Genomic DNA, 25,379 nt, shown 5'->3' on the forward strand with positions numbered 1-25,379 from the left:
CAAACTTGCTGGGTGACCTGACACAAGTCACTCCCCTCTCTGAGCCTTGGTTTCTTTATAAAATGAAGAGATTGGATTAGGTAATCCCCAAAATCCCTTCCAGCTCTGACTTGCTGCTTCTATGCTTTCCTTTTTACAAAGATACTTAGTTCTTAGGCCGAGGCACTAAACATTCACTGTATACAATAAACTGTTTTACGTTTTCATATTAAAAGATTCACAAAGATCTTAAAAGACACTGCAATAAAATCAGATATTATGACTAAGAAAAAGTTCACTCGGAAAAGGAACACAAACCTGAAAGCCACAGAGGCTATTTGTAGATGTCAGAGCTGCTGCTCCTCAAAACTGGCCCAAAGGCCTGTCCTGTGGAGCAAAGACTGAGCTCATAGCAGTGTGGCTCCTGCTCTCAGCTCTCCTATGTTGGCCAGGCTGGTTCCTTTCTGTCAAGCTGTTAAAAAGGACACAGTCTTACTTGCAGGGAGGCACATAGTCACCAGGATAGGGGGCCTTACCAAGGGCTTGCTGGGGAATCCTAGGGGGGCACTGGGTGCTGCAGATGGGAGAGAAGGTAAAAGGAAGAGGCTGCCAGGAAGAGGAGCTCAGGGCCCCCAGGGTGTTTGAGAAAGGTCTTTGGGTCATTGGCATGGGCTTTTCAGAGAGAGCAGAGTCTGCAGGGGTCCAGGGTGCAGGCCAGGGGGGATGGGTGATGGGGCAGGGGGCTTGCTGAGTACCAAAGAGCACTGGAAACAGTATGAGGGGACGTCTGGTTGGGGGCTGGGCATATGGTCACAAGCGTCCCTGATCAGCGCCCGGCTCATCCTCCTCTGGAGAGACTGTGTGTCATCTGAGACGACCAAATGTGTTTCTTTGTCTACAGGACTAAGCTTGGAATTACCTGTCTGAGAGCAAGAGTTGATGGAGCTGGGCCACCGAGCAGGTAGGACAGGCTGCCCAGGGACTTGCTGAATGCACAGTCAGGGTTTCTGGATGGGTGCCCTGTGGGCAGCAGGGAACAGCCCCTTTTCCTTCTCTCTCATCTCCCTTGGGCCTCCAGACCCACTGTGGGGCCTTGATTTCCTCCGAAGAAATCAAAGGGAAGAGAACATGGCTGGGCCCCTCCATTCTGCCCCATTCAGTGCCCTTCTGGGGGCTCAGAGGAGACGTGTGCACCCAGAGGGCAGGGCTCATGGGGAACCCAGCAGGGGCTGGGTCTGGTCAGAGTGGAAGGTACCTGGAGGTCCTGAGTGAGCCTGGCCCAGGGAGTGCTGTGGCCCCAGGAGGCACGAAGGCCCCTGGAGTGTTCCAGGCATGGGCAGCAATGAGGGCACAAGTCTGGAAGTAGAGCCGAGGGAAATCCATATGGCTGCAGGGCTGGAGAGAGGCAGGTGCAGGAGGAGCGCAGGCTGGGTCCCAGGCCTGATCCCTGAGTGGGGGCTCTGCCCTCAGGACAAGGGGATGGCTTTCAACACAGGGGGCCTGAGGCAGGTCACCTCTGGCAGGTGCCCCACGCAAGTGGCCATCCAGTGACACTGCTGGAAGCTCTCTCCCACAACCCAAGGACCCAGGCCTCGTCAAATCTTAAATCAAATTCCAGTCTCTCCCAGGGAGGTTCTGATGCAGGTGCCTGGAGGGGCCCAAGAATCTGCAGATGTAATAAGTGTGTGTGTGTGTGTGTGTGTGTGTGTAGGGAGTGGATTCTGATAAGGGGCCAAGCCGGAAAAACTGACCACTGAGCATTTGGGCCTCACACTCACAAGTGAAGCTGGATTCACCTGGCCCATTTTACGGCCGAGGGGATGGGGGAACAGCAGGGCTCCGGGGAGGCTCCTGGGCTGCCAGCAGACACTCATTCATTCATTCAACACAGACTGAACTCCAAGAGGATTGGGGGGAGGGGGTGGAGTTTGTTTCCCTGTTGGATCCCCAGTGCTCAGCACAGCACTGATGCTGTAGGTGCTCCCCCAGTGGGTGAATGGGGGGGCATAGCGGCTCTCTGAGCCCAGCCTTGCCAGTGGAGCACGCTCATCACCCCGAATGGTGGGCAGCGGGGAGCAGGCGATTCCACTATAACATGCCCATAGATGAGGCCGTCGGGAAGGCGGCCCGGCAGAAACGGGGAGCTCTGCTCCCGGAGTCCTGAGCTGAGCATCCTGAGGGGCCCCAGGAGGAGCCCCTCACTGTGCTGGGCCCCAGGCCCCTCAGGAGCAGGAGGAGAGGCCGTGGCTGAGCAGGTGGGTGCTGAATGGGCTTCAGACGGGGCTTCCAAAATGGGGGGCCATTCCCTTCCTGAAAGCCTCCCTTGTCCCCAGAGGCACCTGCCATTTGCTTGGCTTCCTGCTCGCTGGGGCAGAACCAGAACTGGAGGGAGGAAAGGCCTTCTGGTCTCAGGCACAGGTTTTCTCTCTGCCTTTTGTGTGGATGACAAAGGAGCAAGAATGAAATAGCATCTGATTTCGCAGGTGGGGGTAGGAGGGAGGGAAAGGAGGAAGCGCGTTCTCAGTCTCCACCGCCCAGGGAAGGGTCTGCCTCTCCAGGGCTGGGCAAGAGGGGCTTTTCGCAGAGCACCATCATCACTTGGTGACAGCAGAGCAGGATTCGGTGAGAGCAAAACAAAACCCCCCAAAGCTGGTAAAACCCGCTGCTTTCCAGCAGCCTTTTCTGAAAAGGAAGCCTGGAACAATCTGAATGACCACCAGTGGGGCAGCTGCAAAATCCTGCCCGGTTTGAAGGGGAAGTCAGGTCTGTGTCAGCCAATCCCTCAGGCACAGCGGTGTTTTTTAACAACAAGTTACAAAGCGATACTTAGAATCCAATCTCATTTATAAACAAAAGCAAAGCAAAACTATGAATCCTTCAGGAGGGCTGGAGGAGCCATCTAGAATATTTTGGAGGGAAGCTCACCAAATGTGTTTATAGCTGGGATTGAAGATTGGGGAGCAGGGGGTGAGGCCAAGGCTGTGGGGGGATGCGGTGGGGGAGGGGAACAGCTCCTCTTCTGCATTTTGCACAGAAAATACAGGAAAGAATAAAGTAAGAAAGAATTTCTGTACTACTCCGGGATTATAGCAGGTAACACAAATCGAGTGTTAAGTCACCATCAGCTTGGTTGTCAGAGGCACTGTTACTTATGTGGCTTACTCACCACAAAGAAAGAGAAAACAGAGAAAACATTGTCGGTTAGACCAAGGACTGTCAACTGTCAGATGCAGCCTGTTTAGTTTTATGAAAGCACAGAGAGGTCAAGGTCCCACAGCTAGGCCTCAAAGCTAGAGCATCTTGGCTGAGCTACCTCCTTCTTCCGTCTCTCCTGATTTCCCACCCTACCTTCTGGGTCCCGGGATTTTTCTCCATCCCTGTCCCTTTGATGCGGGCTGGCTGGGTTTGAGGACCCAGAAGCAGGGCGGGGGAGGAGGGCACAGAACCAGCCAAGAGGGCCTTTGGCTTTGCACAGCATAGAAATCCAATGTGTGCTGAGAAGAAATGATAGAGTTTGCGAGAGAGAGAGAGAGAGAGCGAGCACATACAGAGTGTCTGGAAGACCCAGAAAAGGAAAGCAGAATGAGTCTCATCTGTGCACAGGGCCTGGAGCTTTTACTGAGGACCCAGTGCATGGTCCCCTCAGGCACCCAGGAATGAGGGTGAGTGGTTAGGTGTTCCTCCTAAGTCACTGACACCCGGAACCAGGGGTCCTGGTGAGTCGGTGGTCTTGAAAAATGTTCCCGTCATTCCTTAGATGTTATCTATTGTGCTGGAAGACTACAAAGAAATCGTTAAATCCTTGACCTTTACAAGGAGGACAGACACGATCTCTTCTGTAAGGCGTGTGTGAGGCAGTGGGGTACAGGTCTCTGCAAGAACAGAGGCAGCAAAAGAAGCCAAGAAAGCAGTTTTTCTAGGAGTTTCCCTGCATCCCCTTCCCTTGCTGTTCTGGGGCTCTGGGGCTCTCAGTCTGTCTCTTCCTCCTCCCCACCCCCATCGCTGTCTCCCTTCCTGCCCCCACTCTGTACCTGTCTCTCCCTCTCTCTCCCCTGCCCTGTTCAGGTACCACTACTTTGACCAGGGCCCATGGAAGGGCCAACAAAAAGGATGGCCAGCAGGACACGGACCCCTGGAGAACTGCCCGCAGCCCTTTGGACACCTCCAAATTCAAGTACCAGGCCCCAGTCTCCCCACAGCATTCCCTGTGCCGGGGAGGCAGCCCCCTAAGGCAGGCCCACATGGAGGAGGTCCAGACTCCACCCCCATCGGCCAACAGCAGGGACTGTCTGTCCCCAGGGATGGACCCACAGCACGGGTCCCTGAAGAAGGGAGGCTACAGACCCTCCTCAAGGGAGAGCAGGGCTTCTCCTCAAGAGGGGGCTCAGCCAAACCAGGGGCTGAAGGGGGGCCCCAACACAGGAGCCCAGGGCCAGAGGAGCAGCGTCATTCCAGATAACATTCGTCACAAGTTTGGGAGCAGCATGGTGGACCAGCTGGTCTCCGAGGACCAGGTATCAGAGTGGGCACAGGACGCTGAGGGTGGCAGGAGGGTTATGCGTGGAGACTGCTCTTGAGCACAGAGTCCCTACGATGATATCATTAGAGAGGAGCGTTGACTAGGCCCTCGCATGTGCCAGCGGAGCCCACTTTATAGTCTTAGCATAAAACAAATTCATTCGATCTTCCCAGTGAGGAAGAAACTATTATCACCATCCTATGGATAAGGAGCCCAAGGCTTAGAGGAAGGGGTTAAGTAAATGAACCAAACTCACTCAGTTCTACGGGATAAGGATCCAAGCTGGGCCAGCATATTCTGGATGCCTGGAGCTTACTGACCTTTCAGGTAGAAGTCTGGTGTTAGATTAGATGCTCTTAACTTGAACAAGTCTCCTAAAGGAGACAGCATTGGCTGGGATCAGAAGACTGGGGTTTGAACACTGGCTCTGCCCTCTGAATGTTGGGTGACTTTGGAGGAGTTACTTCCGCTCTCTGGGCTCTAGTCTCTGCCTCTGTAAAGCGAGGCAGTTGACTAGACCAGGCTGACAAATACATGGCATGCATAGGCCAATGTCCCTAGACTGCATTCATGGCAGACATTACTAGTCGTTGCTGGCACTTTTCCCCACCTGCTACATTATTCTAGGTAGTCACTATTGATCAACTGAAAGTTGAGATAAAACTGCTATTTCTGGTCAAATACTAGGAATTGCTCTTGTTCTGGTGTTTTGAGGCATGTTCTCAAAAGCCATTATCTCCACCTCCATAGCGACTACATCGCGCAGTGGGCCAGGCCCAAGTTGTGGCTTCTTTTTGAAGAAGGGTGACACGATCTGCTCAAGTCACACTGCGCAAGTGGGATCCCCAGGATCACAAAGGCTGTGGGCTGGGTCTCCCTCTACCTTGTCGTCTTAAGGTGTGGTGACCACCCTCACCTGCTAGTCTGGGAGGTCACAATCTTAAATATCCTGTCCCGCTAGGAAGATCTTGTCCCAATTTGAGGCTGGCTCTATGGTTGCTATCTCTCATTGCTCCTCTTGGTCCTGGAAGCCATCATTTCTCTCTTGGGCCATCATCATCCTGGGCTTGAATCAAGAGATCTGTTTTTTTTCTGTCTACCTTTGACACATCACATGACTTTGTCCCTGAGCCAGCAAATATCAGAGAGGAAGCTACGTCAAAGACCATCCAGTTCGGCGCCTCGCCCCCATTTTACAAGCATGGAAACTGAGGCCCAGAGAGGCCCAGAGACTCATCTAACGTCAGCAGCTGGGTTACGGCAGAACTAGGACTTGAACCCGTTTCCTGGCTCAGGCCTGGGCTCAGCCACTTGAGCCTCCCAGTTGCCTCCTCAGTAGAGGAAGGAGTTGGCCCCAGTGGAACCTAAGGAGCCACCCAGAGCTGACTTGGGTGATGCCTCTGTTCTAGAGGCAAGTGGGGCTCTGGGGTTCACTAGCTGTGGCGACAGGGTGAGTCCTGCCCTGAGGCCCTGCTTCCTCATTTATAAATGGCAGGAGTGATTATGAAGCCCTTTCCTGATGGTGTAGAGTAGGTGCTCAAGGCAGGAAGGTTACTGTCCCCAGTGCCTGTGTGGGAGGTGGGGTGAGGGGTGGAGGGCCTTCAGCTCTTCCAGCTCCCAGCCCTGGGTCTGGTTGAAGGCTGCAGGGTAGGGGTGGGGTAGGGGGTGGTGAGGGCAGGGTGAGACGGAGGAGGGAGGTTGGAGGTGAGATGGGGCTGACCCTGCTTCTCTCTCTATCCCTTGTCTTTCTCCCTCACTCGCTGCTCAGGCTCGAAGGGCCATCGGTGAGGTCTTTGAGGGCCAGAAGAGGGCAAACTCGTGGCCCAGCAGGATCCAGAGTCCCATGGAAATCACCTCCATCTTCTCAGACTACTATGATTTGGGCTACAACATGCGATCAAACTTGTTTCAAGGTCAGGCCAAGGGGCAAGGGTGGGGACTGTCAGCACCTGTGGTCCCCAAGCCACCCTTCCCTGGACCCCTATGGGGTCTGAGACCCAAGATGTACTCCTGGGGACACGGGATGCTCCTTGCAGGGCCACCAAGGCCCCTCTATGGGCCAGGCCCTGTGCCTTGTGCTGGGAATGTTCAGGTTCCAGGAAAATCTGCTCTCATCATGCACATGGTCCACCTCAGTTGGCAAAAAGCTCCTCACTCCCTCGAGTACCTCTAAGCTGCCAGAGGGAGGCCCAGGCACCCCTGGCCTCAGCACCTCTGGTCAGAGCAACAATATCAGGCTTCCTAGGTTCAAAGCTCAGCTCTGGCACTTCCTGGGTGTGGCCTCGGGCAGGACACTTCACCTCTCTTCACCTGCCCTCACCTCGGGCAGGACACTTCAAGAAGGCCTCAGTCACCTTCTTAGCACCATGGGGATAATCATGATGACATGGCCCTCACCAGGTCCTTGATGGCTCTCTGAAGTGCCTCCTGGAGACTCTTGGCCTGGGACTTGAAATGAGTAGCTGGCAGGCTATTGTTTTTCCTTCCCAGAGCCATGGTGGCACCATGGGAGGGTGGATTGGGGGTTCAGACATCAATGCAGAGTGTTTCCTGAGGGTCTACCATAGTCCTGTTTGTTTGGGGTGACAGCCAGTAGCTCCATCTCACGGGCTCATCAGAAACAGTTTGCCCAAGACCACTCAGTGCTAGGAGGTGGGTCAGAGCTCAAATTCACATTTTCCTCCTGCCTCCAAAGCCACAGTCTTTCCTCGGCTTCCAGTCACCTCCTCAGCCCTGACCCTGTTTTCAAGCTGTTTAGTGGACCGCTCGGCTGGGGGTCCACAGCCAGCATGGAAGGGGCTTCTCTCGGCCCCCATGTTCCAGTTTCACCTCATCGCAAAACATGACATCCTTCTGGTGCTCTTCTTTCTTCCCTCCATCCTGCCAGTCTCTCTCCAGTGCCCCCACGGCCTGGCAGACATTCGCACCTGGCTCAGATCCCCGTCACCGAAGGAACCAGACAGCCCCTGGAAGCCTTTCTGGCTCTTTCTTTGAGCTTGGAGAAGGGGTGGTGCTGGAGGAGGAAGAGAGAATACAGCTCAGATTGTCCTCTGTTCTGGGCCTCGGGTTCCTGCTTTTCACTTGTCTCTTTAATAATTATCACCCGAGAGTGTACACAACCTTGTCTGGTAACGTCTACACAGGGTGAAAGAGTAGCATAAAACCATTTGGCACCTGTCACCAGCCTGTGAAATACAACCTTGGCAGCTGTGCCAGAGGTGGTGCTGGAGCCAGTGCAAACCAGCTTGCACCTGTTCACAAAGGTCAATTGGTAAGTTTTCCTTAACCGATTGACATTACGACGCTATATCACAGTGAACCACAGTGGTATTTATACTCCAGACACTGGCAAGCACCATAAATTCGGGCTTCAACTTTGGCACCAGCTGCCAGTGTGCCTCGCTCATGTATCCCTCTTATTTCCACCCACCCCCTCAACCCTGCGCTTGCTGTTCCAGGTTGTGTTTGAACAAGAGTGGCAGAGGAGAAATCAGACGGGCTAGGTGGGGAAGGCTGCCAGAAAGTCTTTTCCCTTGGTGGTGGGGGGCATTGGGAGCCAGGGGAGTGTCTCAAGCAGGAGAATGGCCTTGTTTGGCGTAGGTTCAATGACCATTCTAGTTGCCGTAGAGAATAGTTGCGGGGGAGCTGGGGCAGAGACGGGGAGACTCAGAGGAGTTGACTACAAAAATCCAGGTGGGACAGATGATGGTGGCTTGTCTGGTGGAGCAGGGCTGGGTGCTCCCTTATGACTCTGGGAGCACCATCATGCAATAGGGCAGCGTGGAGAGGTAAAGGTGGTGAAGGTGGCCAGATGCAGTAGGATTCTGGATGTTTGTAATCTGGAGCACACAGAATTTGCTACTAACTGGATTTGGGTGTGAGACGCCTGGGTGGCTCAGCAGTTGAGCATCTGCCTTTGGCTCAGGGTGTGATCTCAATCCGAGGATGAGTGAGGCTCCCTGTGAGGAGCCTGCTTCTCCCTCTGCCTGTGTCTCTGCCTCTCTCTGTGTGTCTCTCATGAATAAATAAATAAAATCTTTTAAAAAAATAAATGGATTTGGGTGCATGGGAGAGGAATTAAGGTTGATTTCAAGGTTTTTGACCTGAAAACCTGGGAGGAATTGTTATTTCCCGAAAGAGAAGGTTCCAGGAGGAGGGGATGGAGAAATCCCGTCCCATGCTGAGTCATAAAGCAAATCTTTTACCTAATCTTCTAAAATATTTAGTTTTGTTTTTCACGTCTAAGCCTTTAATCCACCCAAATTTGATTTCTGTTGTCATTGAGAAGCAGGGATACCCGCATTTTAAATTTCAGCTTGACTAGATTTTAGTTCCTTTATCTCTGCAGTAGGGATTCTCTAGTGCCTTCTATGTTTTTTTTTTTTCTCAAACCCAGCTAGTATCCTTATAATCATTGTTTTAAATTCTAGTTCAGGCATCATCTATCTGCATTGATTAAATCCCTGGCTATAAGCTCTACTTCCTGTTCTTTCTTTTGAGGTGAATTTCTCCATATCATCATTTTGTCCAGAAAAGAAAAGATGAAAGAAAAAAAACCAACAAAACAAAACAAACAAACAAAACTAGATCCTGGGTGTGTTTTAGTCTGCTCGTTAAAAGAATCCAGGGACGTCTGGGTGGCTCAGTGGTTGAGCATCTGCCTTGGGCTCAGGTCATGATCCTGGAGGAGTCTTGGGCTCAAGCCCCTCATTGTGGCTTTTGCCTCTGTGTCTGCCTCTCTCTGTGTGTCTCTCATGAATCAATAAATGAATGAATGAATGAATAAATAAATAGAATCTAGATCCAAAAATAAAACAAAATAAAATGAAAATATATATAACCATAAAATTTTTTAAAATAATAATGAGTTAAAGGAATTTTTATAAGAAATAATAATAATAATAATAATAATAATAATAATAATAAAGAATAAAAGGAAAAAGGCAGCTAGAGGCTCTTTCCCTTGGGGCCGAGGCTTTGCAGCCCTCTGTGGCCAGCAGCCTTGGTGCCAGCGTGGTGTTTGGGCGGGTTTGTTTCGGTGGGACGCGGCTCCAGGGCTTGGGCATGCGGCTCGGTGTAAGCAGCTCCGGCCTCCACTGGGTGGCGCCGTCTGGCTCCCCGAAGGTTTGGGCGCGGGTGCGCAGGGTGCGGGTGCGCAGGTGCGCGGGTGCGCAGGGTGAACGTGCGGGTGCCGGCTCGCCAGCCCCCGAGCCGCAGGCTTGCGCCCCGCTCTTCGGGGGTTCGCAGAAGACAAGCCATCACTCTTGCCTCCCGGGGCAAGAACTGCGCTCACGCTGCCGTCTGCGCTGTTGAAGGTCCGGCGTGCGACCGGCTTTCCAAACTCCCAAGCTTCAGGGACTCGCGCAGCTGCAGCGTGCACCGCAGTGACCCCCCGGGGAGGGTCTCGCTGCGCTTCTGCCGCTTGCTGGCGGGTCCCAGGAGAGGACGGCAGGAGCGCCCCGCGGTCCGCGGCGCGTGGCAAACCCGAGCCCGAGGGCTTCCCCGCTCCCGCGCCCGGGCACCGCGCCGCCCTTCCCCGACCCCGACCCGGGAGCCCCGGGCCACCCAGCCCCCGGGACTCCGCGCCACGGCCCGGCCGCGCCGCTCAGGCCGCGCACAGCCCCACAGGGGTGGACTCCACGGTGCCTCCCGGGCCCGCCCTGCCGCGCGGCATCTTCAGCTGGGTCTCCCCCAAGACAGCTCTGCGCCCCTTCCCTCCCAAAGGCCGCTTTTCGACTCGCAGACTTGCAGTTTCTCCGCCTGATTTCTCGGGCGTTCAGAATGATTTGCTAACTATCCAGCTGCGTTGGAGGGAGGAGACCAGCTCAGGGCCCCCTACCCCTCCGTTAGGCCCCGGTCCTACCTCCTCTGCTAGGCTTCTTTAGAACTTCATTTTTTTTTTTCGTTGCTTCTTACAAATGGTATCTTTTCAAAAATTACATCGTCTAATTCTGCTGCTTGCATACACAGATGGGGTTTTCACTCTTGCATATTCATCTTTTATCCTGAAGTCTGGTTCTGTTAGCTTACTAATTCCAATAATTTGTTTGTAGGTTCTCGGGGGCTTGTTTTTAGTACTAATAGTGGCTGCACTTATGCACAACAGATGATATGTGTCACCAGGCATGGCTCTAAGTATTTTATTTTATTTTATTTTATTTTATTTTATTTTATTTTATTTTATTTTATTTATTTTTTAAAGATTTTATTTATTTATTCATGAGAGACACAGAGAGAGAGAGAGAGAGAGAGAGAGAGGCAGAGAGACACAGGCAGAGGGAGAAGCAGGCTCCATGCAGGGAGCCGGATGTGGGACTCGATTCCGGGACTCCAGGATCATGCCCTGGGCCAAAGGCAGGTGCTAAACCGCTGAGCCACCCAGAGATCCCTTCTCTAAGTATTTTAGATACATTTTGATTTTCACATAGCCATGGGTACTATGATTTTTTTTTTTTTTTTTTTTTTTAGGGGAGAAACGTTGATGATGGGAAATGTTAAATAACCCGTTTAAGGCCACACAGCTAGGAATGATCAGAGTTGGGATTTAAATTCTGGCAACCTAGGGCTGAGTTCACATTATTATTATTTTTTAAATATTTATTTATTTACTTGAGGGGGGACCATGAGTGGAGGGAGAGCCAGAGGGGGGAGAATTTTCAAGCAGACTCTTTGCTGAGCACAGAACCCAACTCGGGGCTTGATCTCATGACGCTTAAGATCATGACCTGAGCTGAAACCAAGAGTCTGAGCCAGCCAGGTGCCCCAACTATGGGTGCAGTTTAAAGCATAAAGGTAACAACTCCCTCCTCTGCCACCTGCCAAGTTCAGGTCAGGTTTCACAGGTACCTGGGCATCCTTTCCAGTATGTCTCCTGCTGCAGTACCTGCCTTTTGCTCACGGTTTCTGTGCTTTTCTTTATACTGTTAGCCTCTATGTGCGAACCTCTAAGCAATGGTAAATAGACCTGTCTGGGTGAGCCTCACAGAGAAGGTGGCTTTTGAGTGAAGACCTGCTGGAGGGGAGCAGGTCACCTGTGCATTGCAGTCAAGCAGAGGGACCATGACCATGCTGGGTATATTGTAGGGTTTTGTACAGAGGAGTGACTTAGGTTTCAAAGGATCCAACTGGCTGTTATGTGAGACTGGACCGAGGAACACAGTGGGTGTGAGAGAAGAAGCAGGGAGACCAGTGAGAAGGATCAGACGAGAGTAGGATTTTAATTTAAATGACTTCAGGTTGGTCTTCTATCTACCAGGCCACACCTGGGCTATGGAGCACCCTTGCCCTCTGCAGAAGGATGACTGGCCTGTGCACTCTCTCTGCCCTGTCATCTTGGGCCAGTGCCTTTTGCTCCAAGCCTTGGTAGCCCCCAGACTCTTGGGCTATACATCAAGCTCCCCAGGTAACCCCACTGTGGAACCTCTAATTCGATTTTACATGAGAAATGGGCCCCACCTTGGCTTTGACTGTGGGAGAGGTGACTCCGCATATAAAAAGCCAAAGAAGTCCTCTCAGAAACATCCTTGCCAATTTCCCAAGTCGGACCATTTCACACCCTGATGCTAGTACATTCCTTGGACAGATTTTTATTTTTATTTTTATTTATTTTTATTTATTTTTTCCTTGGACAGATTTTTAGATGCCAACTTGGAATTTCCATCCAGAGGCATCTGCTTCACAGCTTGCTTAGATTTCTGATCTCCACCATCATTAGGCCTTCACTCTAAATTCTTTCTTTCTTTCTTTCTTTCTTTCTTTCTTTCTTTCTTTCTTTCTTCCTTTCCTTTCCTTTCCTTTCCTTTCCTTTCCTTTCCTTTCCTTTCCTTTCCTTTCCTTTCCTTTCCTTTCCTTTCCTTTCCTTTCCTTTCCTTTCCTTTCAAGATTTTATTCCAATTCTAGTTGGTTAACATACAGCATAGTACTTGTTTCAGAGGTAGAATTTAGTGATTCATCAATTATATACAACACCCAGTGCTCAACCCAGCACATGCCCTCCTTCATGCCCATCCCCCAGTTACCCCCTCCCCCCACCCCCGCGTCCCCTCCAGCAACCCTCAGTTTGTTCCCTGGAGTTAAGAGTCTCCCGTGGTTTGTCTCCCTCTCAATTTTCATCTTGTCTTATTTTTTCTTCCCTTCCCCTATGTTCATCTGTTTTGTTTCTTACATTCCACATATGAGTGTGATCATATGGTATTTTATCTTTGACTTATTTCACTTAGCATTATACCCTCTAGTTCTATCCGTGTCTTTGCAAATGGCAAGATTTCATTCTTTTTGATGGCTGAGTAATGTTCCCTTGTATAAACATCATTTTCCCCCCAGATTATATTTTTAAGTAATCTCTACACCCAACAAACTCACAGCCCCAAGATCAAGAGTCCCACACTCTACCGATTGAACCAGCCAGGAGCCTCTTTAGTCCAAATTTCCTTTTTTTTTTTTTCTAAAGATTTTATTTATTTATTTGAGAGAAAGTGAGAGAGCTAGAGAGAGCATGAGCACAGGGAGAGGGAGAAGCAGACTTCCCACTGAGCAGTAAGCCTGACACGAGGCTCGATCCCAGGACCCCTGAATCCATGATCTGAGCTGAAGGCAGAAGCTTAACCTACTGAGCCACCCAGGCGGCCCTCAAATTTCTAACTTAACTTTCTGTCATGTTAGCATTTAAAGCCATAAACACCAAACAATGAAAACTGCTCTAAAACTGTGGGTTTCTAGCTGGATGGTGGTGTCGTTAGTGAAAGTGACCTGTCATGGTTTCTGTTCTTCAAAATTGTTGGAGACCTGCGTTATAGCCCAGCGGACAGTCAATTTTTGTAGATGATTGATATGTGTTTGAAAATAATCTCTTGAGTTCAGAGTTCTGTGTTTGTCTGCTAGAGTAGGCTTGTTAAGTATTCCTATATGCGTCTCCTAATGTCTTGTTAATATTCTTTGCTTGATCTGTTAATTACTACAGATGTATCTGTAAAAAAGACGTAAGTCTTTCACGATGACAGCAGATTTGTCAATTTTTCCTTGTAGCTCTGGCAATTTTGCTTTATCTATTTTGAGCTTATTCTAATGTAGCAGGTTTAGAACTATTACATCGCCTGAATGAATTGCAGTCGTTTTTATTTTTTTAATTTTAATTTTTAATTTTTTTTTGCAGTCGTTTTGATTTATCTCGTATTTTTATCTCACGATGCCTTTGCCTTACAGCCTATTTGTCCGATATCAATAAGACCAAAAGTGACCAGCCTGCTTTTGGTTGGTATGTGCTTGGCACTCTTTTTCTATACTTCCATGTTTATCCTTTCTCTGTGTCCTTTTGTTTTAAGCATGCTGTACATAATACATATTTGGAAAATATTTTCTGGAGTCTAATCATAGTTTTTAATCAACAGGGCTTAGTCTATTTATATTGTCACTAATCCCCGATACATGTGGAATTATTCCTATGACTTCATTTGATGTTTTCTGTTGGTGATGCTTTTTTTCCCCTTCCTTCCTTGTTTTGCATGCGAGTGAAGTTTCTTTTTTCTTTCCAGTTTGTGTCTTTAATCTCCCTATTTTTTTAGTGGTTACCTTTGACATTTCTACGTGCATAGCTAATACATTCTAAGGTTAAACAAGATATTTAGGCTTTCCTGGATCATGTAAAGACACTAACAGGCTTCAATTTTATTCTCTCCGCCCCCATCTCAGCTTATATTTTATTATTTTACAGAATTTTAATTCTCCAGAATCCAAGCAGTTTAAGCTGTGGATTCTGGAGACACAGGGTCTGGGTTTGGGCCCTCAATCTTTCTAATACCAGCTGTGTGACTTTAGACAAGTGACTAAACCTTTCTGTGTTTCCATGACTTCAACAACGAAAGAGGGATAATAATCATACCTACTTCTCAGGGATGTTGAGAAGATTCTGTGAATAAGTTCTATAAAGTTCTGGGAACTGTGTACTTGGCACACAGTAAATCTTCAAAGATAGAGATCATCGTCATTATTTTATCCCATAAATCATAACCCATGATATTATGTACAATATATATACATAATATATATATGTATATATATATATCATGCACTTCTAAGATTTCTTTGTTTCTGGCATTTTAAGTTTTACTTGGGTGTGGTGAGCTAAAGAATTCTTTTTACATATGGGAATTGGGAGACTAACTCATGAACCTAAGAATTCATATATTGCACTAATTCTGGAAGAATTCTAGCTATGATTATCTTTTCAAATGCCGCCTCTCCCAGTTTCTCCAATCTCACCTTCAGAACTCCACTTACACTTATATATCAGACCTCCTCAATCAACCTTCAGCTTAGCATTTTCACATTTTCCACATCTTTTTCCCTCCTCTGTGCTGCATTCTAGTTAATTTCTTCTTTTCTTCTTCTTTTTTAAGCAGGCTCCATGCCCAATGTGGAGCCAAATCGAGGGCTTGAACTCATGACTCTGAGATCGAGACCCTGAGATCGAGATCTCAACTCATGAGCTGAGATCCAGTCGGATGCTTAACCGACTGAGCCACCAGGTGCTCCCTAGTTAATTCCTTTAGCTAAATCTTCCAGTTGACCACTTTGTTCTTAGCTGCATCTAATCTGCTATTTTCTCTGTCCCCTGAATTTTCTCTTAAACATTCTGATGCCAGTTTTCAAACTTAAAAGAGAGAATAATTTAATGACCACTATGTCGCACTTGTCACCTAGCATCAGCAATTAATCCATGGCCAATCGTATTCCATCTTTTCTCCCACCGACCCATCTGCCCACCCCGTATTATTTTAAAGCAAATCCCAGACCTCTTATCATCCACTGAACTTATTTTTCAATTACTAAAGGTTTCATTTCTGAAATATCTTTTGCTTCTTTTACTTATCTGTTAAATACACTTACTCTGTATCCTGTGACTGAGTGTTTGAATCTGCTATCTTTTGGGATTTGGTCCTCTGATGTTCCCACTGACTCTTGATCCTGGTAACATTTCTTTGTGTGTGTATTTTAACTGTACACATAGAAATAAATTTTCATTTTTTAATTTAAATTTTAGTCAGCATTCAATGCAATATAAAAGAAATACATTTTCCTTTGTAAAAAAAATTTTTTTATTTGAGACAGAGAGACAGAAATAACAAGAGAACATGAGCCAGGAGGAGAGGGAGAAGCAGGGTCCTCGCTGAGCAGGAAGTCTAACACCAGGCTCGATTCCAGGACTCTGGGATCATGACCTGAGCCAAAGACAGATGCTTAACCAACTGAGCCACCCAGGCACCCCTAGAAATGAACTTTCTGAGAATATGGATATTAATTGTGCCATACTAGATCTTCCAACAAATTTCTAGTAATCTTCCCAATCTTGCAAGAAAACTTTATCCCTTTGAATAGATGGAAACCAAAGTTATGAGAGGTTAAAACTTGACTGAGGCCACACTGTTCATAAGTGCCAGAGCTGGTGTTTGAACCCAGACCCACCTCCCCACATCCCTACCCTCTTATAGTTCACCATCCATAGGGAAAACTGACACCTGGGTATGAATCCCTGAGTGCCTGACCTTCATTGACTTGGAGCTTCTGGGGATTTCTTCATGGGGTTCCACAGGGGCCCCCCAGGAGACGAAGAGCCTCATGAAGGCCTCCTATACTCCAGAGGTGATTGAGAAATCAGTGAGGGACATAGAGCACTGGCATGGCAGGAAGACGGATGATCTGGGTATGTTCGGGGGCTGGGGCGCGGGAGGCGGGCGCTCCCCTACTTGGGTAGGGCATGTTGGCCCCAAGGTGCAGAGAGAAACCAGAGCAACAGGTGGAGCTCCGGGGTGGGCCTGGAAGAGGCATGGATCACCACTGGGGCCCGGGCACCCCAGATGTCCTCTGGGTGATCTGGGCTGGCTCTTTCCTTGCCCTCTGTAGGACGGTGGCACCAGAAAAATGCTATGAATATGAACTTACAGAAAGCATTGGATGAGAAATTTGGAGAAAAGAGCAAAAGCAAGAGCTCAAAGTACTAGATACGACCAAGAAGAGTGCCCTCCACTCAGAGAAAGAGCTAAAATAAAATAAAAAAAAAGGCACACATCTGAATGTTCTCCTCCTCTTGTGGTCTCTCTTCATGTCAGGGTGGGGGCAGACTGTGGTGCTGGAAAGACCAACGGAGGGAGGAGAGAAACCCTGAGAGCCCAAGCTCTCCCCCAGACCTTCCGCCTAGACATACACCCCTTCCCTCATAATTCCAGGGCAGGATGTGGGAGCTGAGCACTGCCTGGCCTCTCCCTCATGCCCTGTGGGAGGGGTCTCACGGAGGATACTGCAGAAGCTTACTTGCATGCCCTCCCTAGCTGAACCCCAATTATTTCCAGACACTCATTCCTTCCCCAGCCCCCAAATCCTGCGTATGCTGCCCACCTCCAATTGCAGGGGTGGGTTTGATTGGTCTCTGGGTAATTCTCGCCTCTCCCTCAATTTGGGCCAATGAGATGCAAGGAGAGTGTGGGTGTGTGGAACCTTCTGGGAAATTCTCTTCTCTGCTGGGAGAGCTGGGAAGCATCCCTCTCTCCTGTTGTGTTGAGTGAGGAATGATGCAGTGCAGACTGCTCCTGGCGGACAGTCTGGGACAGGAGGAACTGGAGACACTGAGGCACAATCTGGGTTCTCCTTGACCTCACTGAGCTGCTCCATCCACCTGGCCAGAAGCCGCCACCACTTATAATAATGCAAGTTTGGGCAACTTTTCATTGTTTAAGACAAAGTCATCGTTAACCAATCAGGGTCTTTGGTAATAACAAGAGAGGAACCTGGGAATTAGGTTCCCAGGGAAGAGTCCCCCAGAGATGGGGTTCCAGTTTAGACAGTCTTGTCTGCCAGCTGATCTTGAAGCACTTTACCTGGTGGGTCTCCAAACCAGCAGCACATCCCACCCTGCAGGTCACTGACGTGCATTCTCAAAACATGTTCCACTCATGGGTTGGTATTTCCTGTGTTTCCAAACCACCCTCAAACCTAGAGGCTTAAAACAACAATGTTTATTTATTTGCTTTTGATTGTGCAATTTGGCTCAGTGTGGCTCCTTTCTGCTCCATGTGGCATCTGCTGTGAAAATGACCTCTTCTCTTGCATGCCTGGGACCTCAGCAGGGATGAGTGCCATAGCTGGAGGCTGCTTGGGCTTTACTCTTTCTGTGTGGGGCCTTGCCTTGTGGCTAGCTTAAGCTGCTTCTTGACTTGGTGACTGTATCCCAAGAAGCGGCTTTCCAAAGGGACAGGACTCTAATGTGTAAGAGCTTATCACACCTTGCACTGGTTTGTTACTGTCCCCGTAGTCAAAGGAACACATGGCCCAGCTCAGACCCATAGTAAGAGACTGCACAAGAGTATTACTACAGGCAGGACAGGTTCAAGGGGATTCACCACAGGAACAGACTACCATGGTGATCATGATGCTTTGGAAAAATTGAAAGCAGATAACTGTCAGGAAAAGGGAAACCACAAAAAGGAAAGACTTTAAAGATAGGATGGAAGGGGGATCTCCGGGTGGCTCAGCGGTTTGGCACCTGCCTTTGGCCCGGGGCGCGATCCTGGAGTCCCGGGATCGAGTCCCATGTCAGGCTCCTGGCATGGAGCCTGCTTCTCCCTCTGCATGTATCTCTGCCTCTCTCTCTCTATGTCTACCGTGAATAAATAAATAAAATCTTTAATAAAAAAAAGATAGGATGGGAACAGGATGCAGCATGGGGAAGTGAGTGGCTTAATATTGATTGGGTACCTAATTATGTGCGAGGTGTGGAGTTCAGCTCAACTTCTTTATTGGGTACGTAACCTCTACAAGATGCTATGCTTGTTTTTTGTTGTGGTGGTGGTGGTGGGGTTTTTTTTTTTTTTTGATTGTATTTTATTCATGAGAGAGACACACACAGAGAGGCAGAGACATAGGCAGAGGGAGAAGCAGACTCCCTGTGGGGAGCCTGATGTGGGACTCCATCCCAGGACCCTGGGATCATGCCTTGAGCCGAAGGCAGATGTTCAACCACTGAGCAACCCAGGCGTCCCAAAATACTGTTCTTGTGCTGGAAAACCAGACTTCATCTTTATTGAGTAGCTATCTGCTCATTGCAAGTGGCAGCTGAAGAAACATGCCGTCCTGAGTATTGTAGTAGCTCTGACATAGAAGTTATAATATGGCAGATGCATATGATTATATGTCAGGTGCTTTACACACACAGCCTTCTTTCATCCTGACACTAGTCCTCAGAGCTAAGATCTTTATGAAGTGGGAAAACGAAGGCTTGGAGAAACCAAGTAAATCACCCAAGCTCATACCAATAGGAAGCTGGGACCGGAAGTCAGAAATTTCTGACCAAAGCCATTTTCTACTCCAGCAGACAATCATACTGTCATGTCAACAAATACATACTGAACACCACAAATACTCGGCCCTGTTAGGCACTGTGAGGGATGGTGATGTGAATCCAATATAGTCCTTGTCCTCAAGGGCTTTACAGCCTGCAAAGGACTGATGTGGGAAAGGCTGGCTTTGGGGCTCATCCATCCCTCTGACCAACATGTGCTGTGCATCTACCCTCTGAGCAGCACTGTCCAATGAACTGGGATTTCAGAAATGATTAAGACGTGGTGCCTGTCTTTAAGGAGCCAAGTCTGGTGGAGAGACCGATACATCAGTATATGGATGACCAGAAGTTTTGCTCATGCAGCGAGAAGTTCACACAAGGCAGAGGGAACACAGAAGACAACTTGGAGTGGTCTGAGGCTTCACAGAGGAGGTAGCTCTGGAGTCTTGGCACACGAATAGGCACATTCAGGTGGATTGGAAGAAGCATAGCTTTTGGGACAGAGGACACAAGGTGAATAAAAACTCAGCATGATGTACTTGTCCACCCACACAGCCCGGGTGTCTTGATAAGCTTGAGGGTAGAGCTCCCAAGGTGGGACACAGAGATCAGGTGGGAAAGGCAGATGGAAAAATCTGTGCCCAGATGGGGCTGTGCCCTGGGAGAGCCTTAGATGTGAGACCCCGCCCCTTCCTTCAGAGGCTCACAGCCTAGAACAGAAGGGTTCAGAATGACCTCTTGAAGAAGCCAAACAGAAGAGTCGGAAAATGCTCAGGGTCCCCAGTGATCAGAGAGATGCAAACTAAAATTAAAAAGCAAGTGTAGGTGAGGTGGGAAGTGGGACCTCTCCTACACTCCATGAATCATGAGTGCAGAACAGCAAGGAAGACTTTAACAAAACGGATGTCTTATAACCTACAAACTCTACTTCTGTGTAGCCTGGAGAAACGCTTATATGTACATGAGGGAACCTGCACGAGACACCCATTGCCACGCTGTGTGCACATGTCTCCCAGAGGGAGGATAGACAAATGGGTAATGTACAGCAGGGGAAAGAAATGACCCAGGTTGCCATATGCCAGCATAGAAAGATCTCACAATATGTGACAGTGGGTTTTGGAAACGACAGTCTGCAGAACGAGCCCTACAGCATGAAACGGCACCATTTGTGCAACCTTCCGAAGGCACACACAGAACCAATTGGTGGCTACTCAGTGGACCAGTGACAAGTAGAGGAGGCAGGCAGGAAGGACACAGTCATTCAGCTCCATATTGTATTTATTTAGCTCTTTTCAGATGCGTGGCTTCCTGTATTTGCAAGAGAGTTGCCAAAGTCGACCCCCCACCCCCAGCCCGCCTGCTGGAAAGGGTGGCAGAGGAACAGGAGGCTGGGGAGCTATTGAAAGTCAAGCCAGGGATTTCAATTTTGACGTTAGTGAGTGAGTCTAACAGGTGGCATGACTTTGCCTCAGCTAAAGATTTCACCCCGGAACATTAAGACGAACTCCTTTAGGTTAGACATTGAATATTCTAGAAAGGGAGAAGCTGTGCTACAGGCAAAATAAAACATGCATTGATTTTTTTTTTTTTAACTGACGTACTTTATCCCCTGGTGCTGTTTCCAACAGTGTTCTTCGTTCTTGGTGCTCTTGAAGTCCCTAGATGGTGGAATTCAGTGATTCTTTAAGTACAGGGACCAGGGTCTTTAAGTAGCATTAGTTCATGTGGGGGAAAAGTCATGCATCCTTTAATCCATGCTGTCCCATTTGCTCAGAGGGACTCAGAACCATCTTCGTAATTTCTCTTATACCCAAGTACCACCTGAGGGGAAACCTAAAAAAGCAACCCCTATGCTCTACCCTAGTTAGAGAGCCAGTCCACGGACCCCACGTGGCTATTGTCTTGCTCCAGCTCGCCTCCTGGTGGCGGTACCTCTAAATTGCAGGCCTAATACTTGGGCTTCATAAACCCAGGTGGTACAAATTAAAGAGGGGACCTAGAGATAGTTGGGTTACATCTTTCTAACCATGCATTTTATGCCTTCATTCATAGCTGTATTTACATATGAGGAAACTGAGGCCCAGTTGAATGAGTTTATATCTAATCTGGAGGTGAACAGTCGTGTGGCCAGCTTTGCAAATCCAAACTGTCAGCGGTGCTGCATGGGGGTAGGCAGAGACTTTTCCCTTTCTCCCTCGGGGAATCATAGTCCTTGATAAGGTTAAGGAGGAGCAAGCTGGAGCTACAGGCAACAGCAGGGGAGAAACCAAATGCAGGTTTGTAGTCTAGAGGAAACAAAGGATTTTACAGCCATAGGTGATTCTCAGGCTGGGCTTGAGTCCCTAGGAAGAGCACCTGGCTTGTCAGAGCTTGGTGCTCATGTCTGGCAGAGGTCTTTGTAAGGATGACCTGAGGAAGTGCTCACCCAGGGCCTGGCACAGTGCAGAGCCCTCTTACAGGTGCAATAAAATGCTTCTTCTTTTCTTTCCTTCCTCTACTTGTCACTGGTCCACCGAGTAGCTAGGTTTCCCCGTCCAGGTTTCAGGGAACACTGCTACATGTTAGTAGGTGTTCTGGAAAAATTGTCCCATTGTCAAGTGAATTTGGGTTATGCTGGTTTCAATTACACTAAATAGATTTCTTTTGTGCAAGACTTCTTAGAACCTGGAATACGCTAAAATTCATTGTGTCACTCCAAAGTATTGCACGTAGGGTCCACTGTTTCACAGTGTGCACAGCACAGACAGAGCAAGCCACTAATAGTTGGGACACTAAAATCACTAATAGTAGTGATTTTACTAAAATTGCAGGTTCAGAAACCTGGGAAGTCAGCCCAGGAAGCATAACCCTGTTTTTTGGGAGGTGGTAAATGGGCTGATGTGTGAACCAAGATGCCCATTATCCAAGTTCCAGGAGAACTATGGCTGCCAAAGGGCCTGGCCACCCCTTCCCTCTGGCCAACCCCACAGGCATTCCATCTGGGGAGCAGAGAAGTAATCAGAGAAGGCGTGAGCCTCTCCTTGGGATAAGGGGGATGAGTTTTATGACTGGTACTGCACCAGGCAGGCTGAGTGAGAGCTACCCCAGCCTCCTGCTCACTGTCCTGTGTTGCAAGCTTCCCTGGTTTCCAAGCAAAAGGGTGACCTGCCCCAGGTGATGGCCAGGAGGCAGGCCTGGGCCTCTCTTATTCCAAATCTCCTTCCAAAAGTCTGGAATTTACTGAGCACCTACTATGTGTGGGGTGCTTGGCACCATGGGAGAAACAGGGATGAGTCCCCCATCCACTCAGAGGGATCCCAGGCTGGGGTGTGATCATGGAGGCCATAGATAAGCATGTTACATGGGAATAAGAGGGTCAGGACAGAGCAGGGAGAGAGGCTGCAGCAGGGGCTCAGGAGCTGTGATGTGCTCCCCCTGTGGGGCCCAGGAGATTTAGGGTGAATGTTGCTGGAGCCTTGGTGCAGGTCAGGGTCCTGGTGGGGTAGAACATTCCAGATCTAAGGGAAGGAGATTTGTGACTGCTGGCCTTTTGGAGGTCAGAACTGAAGAGCTCCACAGCTGCCTCTTTGCTCCTGTTAAGAAGGAAAGCACAGGCCCCAAATGGAGTCACTTAGGCCAAGTCACCAAGCCGGGGCTTAATACCTAACCTAAGGCACTTCCAGCCTCCCCGGATCTCTTCCGGTTGGCACCAGTGAGGTCATCTGTCATCTGTCACAGGGCCTCTCTGTTCCCTGAAGGAGGATGCGGCCACCTGCACCTGCTCTTCCCTCTCAGGGAAGGTGACTGATAAGACCCTTTCTTTTCTTTGCTGCTTTGCCCTGCCCTGTTTTTTCCCATAAAATCCTTCTATTTTTTACAGGCTGTCTGAACTCCACTCTACCTGGGAGGCCGCCTGATGCTGAACAAAGCCCATTTGATCTTCAAATTTAGGGGCACCTGGCTCAGTGGTTGTGCATCTGCCTTGGGCTCAGGGTGTGAACCTGCGGTCCTGGGATCAAGTCCCGCATCGGGCTCCCTGCATGGAGCCTGCTTCTCCCTCTGCCTGTGTCTCTGTGTCTCTCATGGATAAGGAGAAAAAAAATCTTTGAATTTACTCAGTTGCATTTTGTGTTTTAATGGGCCCCTGCTCATTCCCACAGCTCTTCCCCTCTGCTTCTGTAGGCTCTCAAGCCCTTGTGATTTCTAAGTTTGTTCCTTCAATTCACCTCCACCTTTGGCTCCGAAGGGATTTCCCCTAGGTTTTGGTTTTGTCTTTCAGTGGGGTCTGCTAACCCATTTACCCAGGCTCACTCCCCACTCCCCAGCCCTCTTGTGCACGTGCACCATGGAGAAGTTGAGTCCCAGGGGAGACATATCTCCCCAGGCTGGAGACCTGTACCCCAGAGTGAGCCCGTTGGGAATAGTAGCTGGCTCGCGCTCATGGCTTCACATGCACTGAGTCAGTCACAACAGCCCTGTGATGAGGGAACAGAAAGCTGGCCGAGGGCAAAGCACAAGCTGCCACCCTGCAGCCCCCCAACCCTCCCCCTAAACCCCCGACTCCCGGGTGGGGTATGTGTGTGACATTCCTTGGCCACTCCTGGACTCCTGGCTGCCCTGTAACTAAGGGGAGGGAAAACCAATGGTTAACCGCCCTTCAGGACGTGAGTCTCCACCAGCTTACAAATGTCTTAGCAATTTACAAGAAAAAAGCATTCTTGTCAATGGCCTAACTCTTAGAGACCCATAGATTTCATTTCCTGGAGCCCTAATCTCACTCTCCTCTCCACAGCGTGTGGGAAACAAAGGCAGAAGGGAAGGTTAATAAAATGAGATTTCTTTATAACCTGCAGCCCACTGACAAATACTTGAGATAGGCAGAGTAGAACATTCCTCCAGGAAACTCCCAACTATCTTAAAGCTAATGCCTTACTAGAGGGGGAAAAAAAAACCCGTTAGCTTGACAGTAGCTGGCCTCCAGTATCCTGAAAGTCATCTTTAGCAGATGAATGTCCTTTTGGACACTTCCCTTTTTCCTTACCTCCCCCAAGCATATAATTAGTCACCCCTTACGCAGAATGCAGCTCTTTCTGCCCATGGGTCCTGTCCCTGTGCTTTAATAAAATCACCTTTTTGTACCAGATGTCTTCTCAAGAACTCTTTCTTGGCCTTTGGCTCTGGATTCCAAAACCACATCAGCTGCAGTGTAGGAGCTTTTACTGTCCCACTTTACAGATCCAGAATGAGGCACAGGGAAGCCCAATGATTTGCCCAAGGTCACACCAAGGTGAGTGAGTAAGTGCTGGAGCTGGGGCTCGAGTCCAGGTGGTCTAATCCTCAAATCCACGCCCTCACGTGCTAGGTTACAGTGTTCTGAGGGAAAGTAAACAGTGGTTTTCTCAGGAATTAGTATGGGCAGGGGTGAGGCCCTGGCCTGGAATGAGAAATGTTTGTATTAAGAGTTCAGAGGAGGAAGTTCACACAGAGATTTTCACATGTGCTGCTTGTCTCTGAATTCTTCCTAATAATGAAATGTCAGTGATCTTTTAAAGCTGGAGAAGGAGGAGGAAAAGCTGCAGAGTATTTGATTGGAGTGAGCGCCAGGCAATGTCTGCGAAGAAAACTAACCTAAGTGATGTTTCTAGGTGACCAAGCACACAGCACCCTCTCATTTAACACATGGAGAAACTGAGGCACACAACGGTGAGTGAAGCAGTATCTCCGTGAGCCCTGTGACTCTCGCTAACTCAGCTCACAGCTGGCAGAGTGGGGTCCTGAGTCTCAGGTTCTCCCTCCAGGTGCCGGCTTGGCCCCCACACAGCTGTGAGGTGCTGGGCAAGTTACCTAAGCCGGCTCCCAGCTGGGCTCCCGGCCTGGAGTGGGATAGTCAGAGATTCTCCATCACAGGGTGGCGAGAAGGGCGAGAAGTATCCCTGACACTGTGTGCCAGTAGTGCCTGGCACAGAGGAGGCGCTTGGTAAATGCTATTGTCTTATGATTTTCCACATATGCCCTTGCTCCCCAGAAATCATCAAAAACAAAACAAAACAAAACAAAGAAGCAAAGAAAGGAGAAGCAGTTGGGCAAGCAGAAAAGCTGAGAGGGGAGATGGAGGATGGAGGATGTCCAGAGGGTCAGAAATCAGGCCCCCTTTCTGGAATGTGAGCAGGGCTTTGCTGTGCAGGAGACAGAAAAACACATTACCCACCAACCAGCTGTCCTTGTCCATTGTCAGCTGGCTGAGCAGAGAGAAACTAAAAACAAACAACAAAAGCCACCTCAAGTACAGCCCCTAGGGGCAGAGCCCTGATGGCTGGGTACCAGCCTCAGAGTCTGGGTTCCCTGGAAGCAGACCCTGGGGTGAGGATCCCATGAAGCCCTCTCCAGGAGATGCCCTAGGGGGCTGGGGAAGGGAGAGAAGGAAGCCATTAAAATGCACATTATCTGGTAAATGACTGCTCAGACCACTGCAAGAAACTTCATTTTCCCCCAAGGAACTCTGGGTGCTGTGCGGGGCCCTGGGCTTCTGAGTTATGCCACCGGAGGGCGGGGGTGAGAGCCGCTCCCAGGACG

General features: G+C 49.3%; 1 protein-coding gene across 1 annotated transcript; it reads left to right on the forward strand.

Annotated features, from left to right (window-relative positions):
- The first annotated feature begins 918 nt into the window (after positions 1-918).
- On the forward strand, positions 919-16,494 carry TEX33 (testis expressed 33). The gene is made up of 5 exons (XM_041754371.1): positions 919-940; positions 4,045-4,493; positions 6,267-6,411; positions 16,086-16,196; positions 16,397-16,494. The coding sequence occupies exons 1-5, from the start codon at positions 919-921 to the stop codon at positions 16,492-16,494; spliced, it is 825 nt and encodes a 274-aa protein (XP_041610305.1).
- Positions 16,495-25,379: the final 8,885 nt, after the last annotated feature.

Source organism: Vulpes lagopus, chromosome 5, assembly GCF_018345385.1.
Source record: "Vulpes lagopus strain Blue_001 chromosome 5, ASM1834538v1, whole genome shotgun sequence".
Taxonomy (NCBI): Eukaryota; Metazoa; Chordata; class Mammalia; order Carnivora; family Canidae; genus Vulpes; species Vulpes lagopus.

What these genes read in the sequence shown, in the direction of transcription:
- TEX33 (XM_041754371.1), top strand. Translation starts at nt 919, where the DNA reads ATGGAGCTGGGCCACCGAGCAG. An exon ending in GCGATCAAACTTGTTTCAAG is followed by an intron (nt 6,412 to 16,085) that starts GTCAGGCCAAGG and finishes GGGGTTCCACAG; the next exon opens with GGGCCCCCCAGGAGACGAAG. An exon ending in CAGGAAGACGGATGATCTGG is followed by an intron (nt 16,197 to 16,396) that starts GTATGTTCGGGG and finishes TGCCCTCTGTAG; the next exon opens with GACGGTGGCACCAGAAAAAT.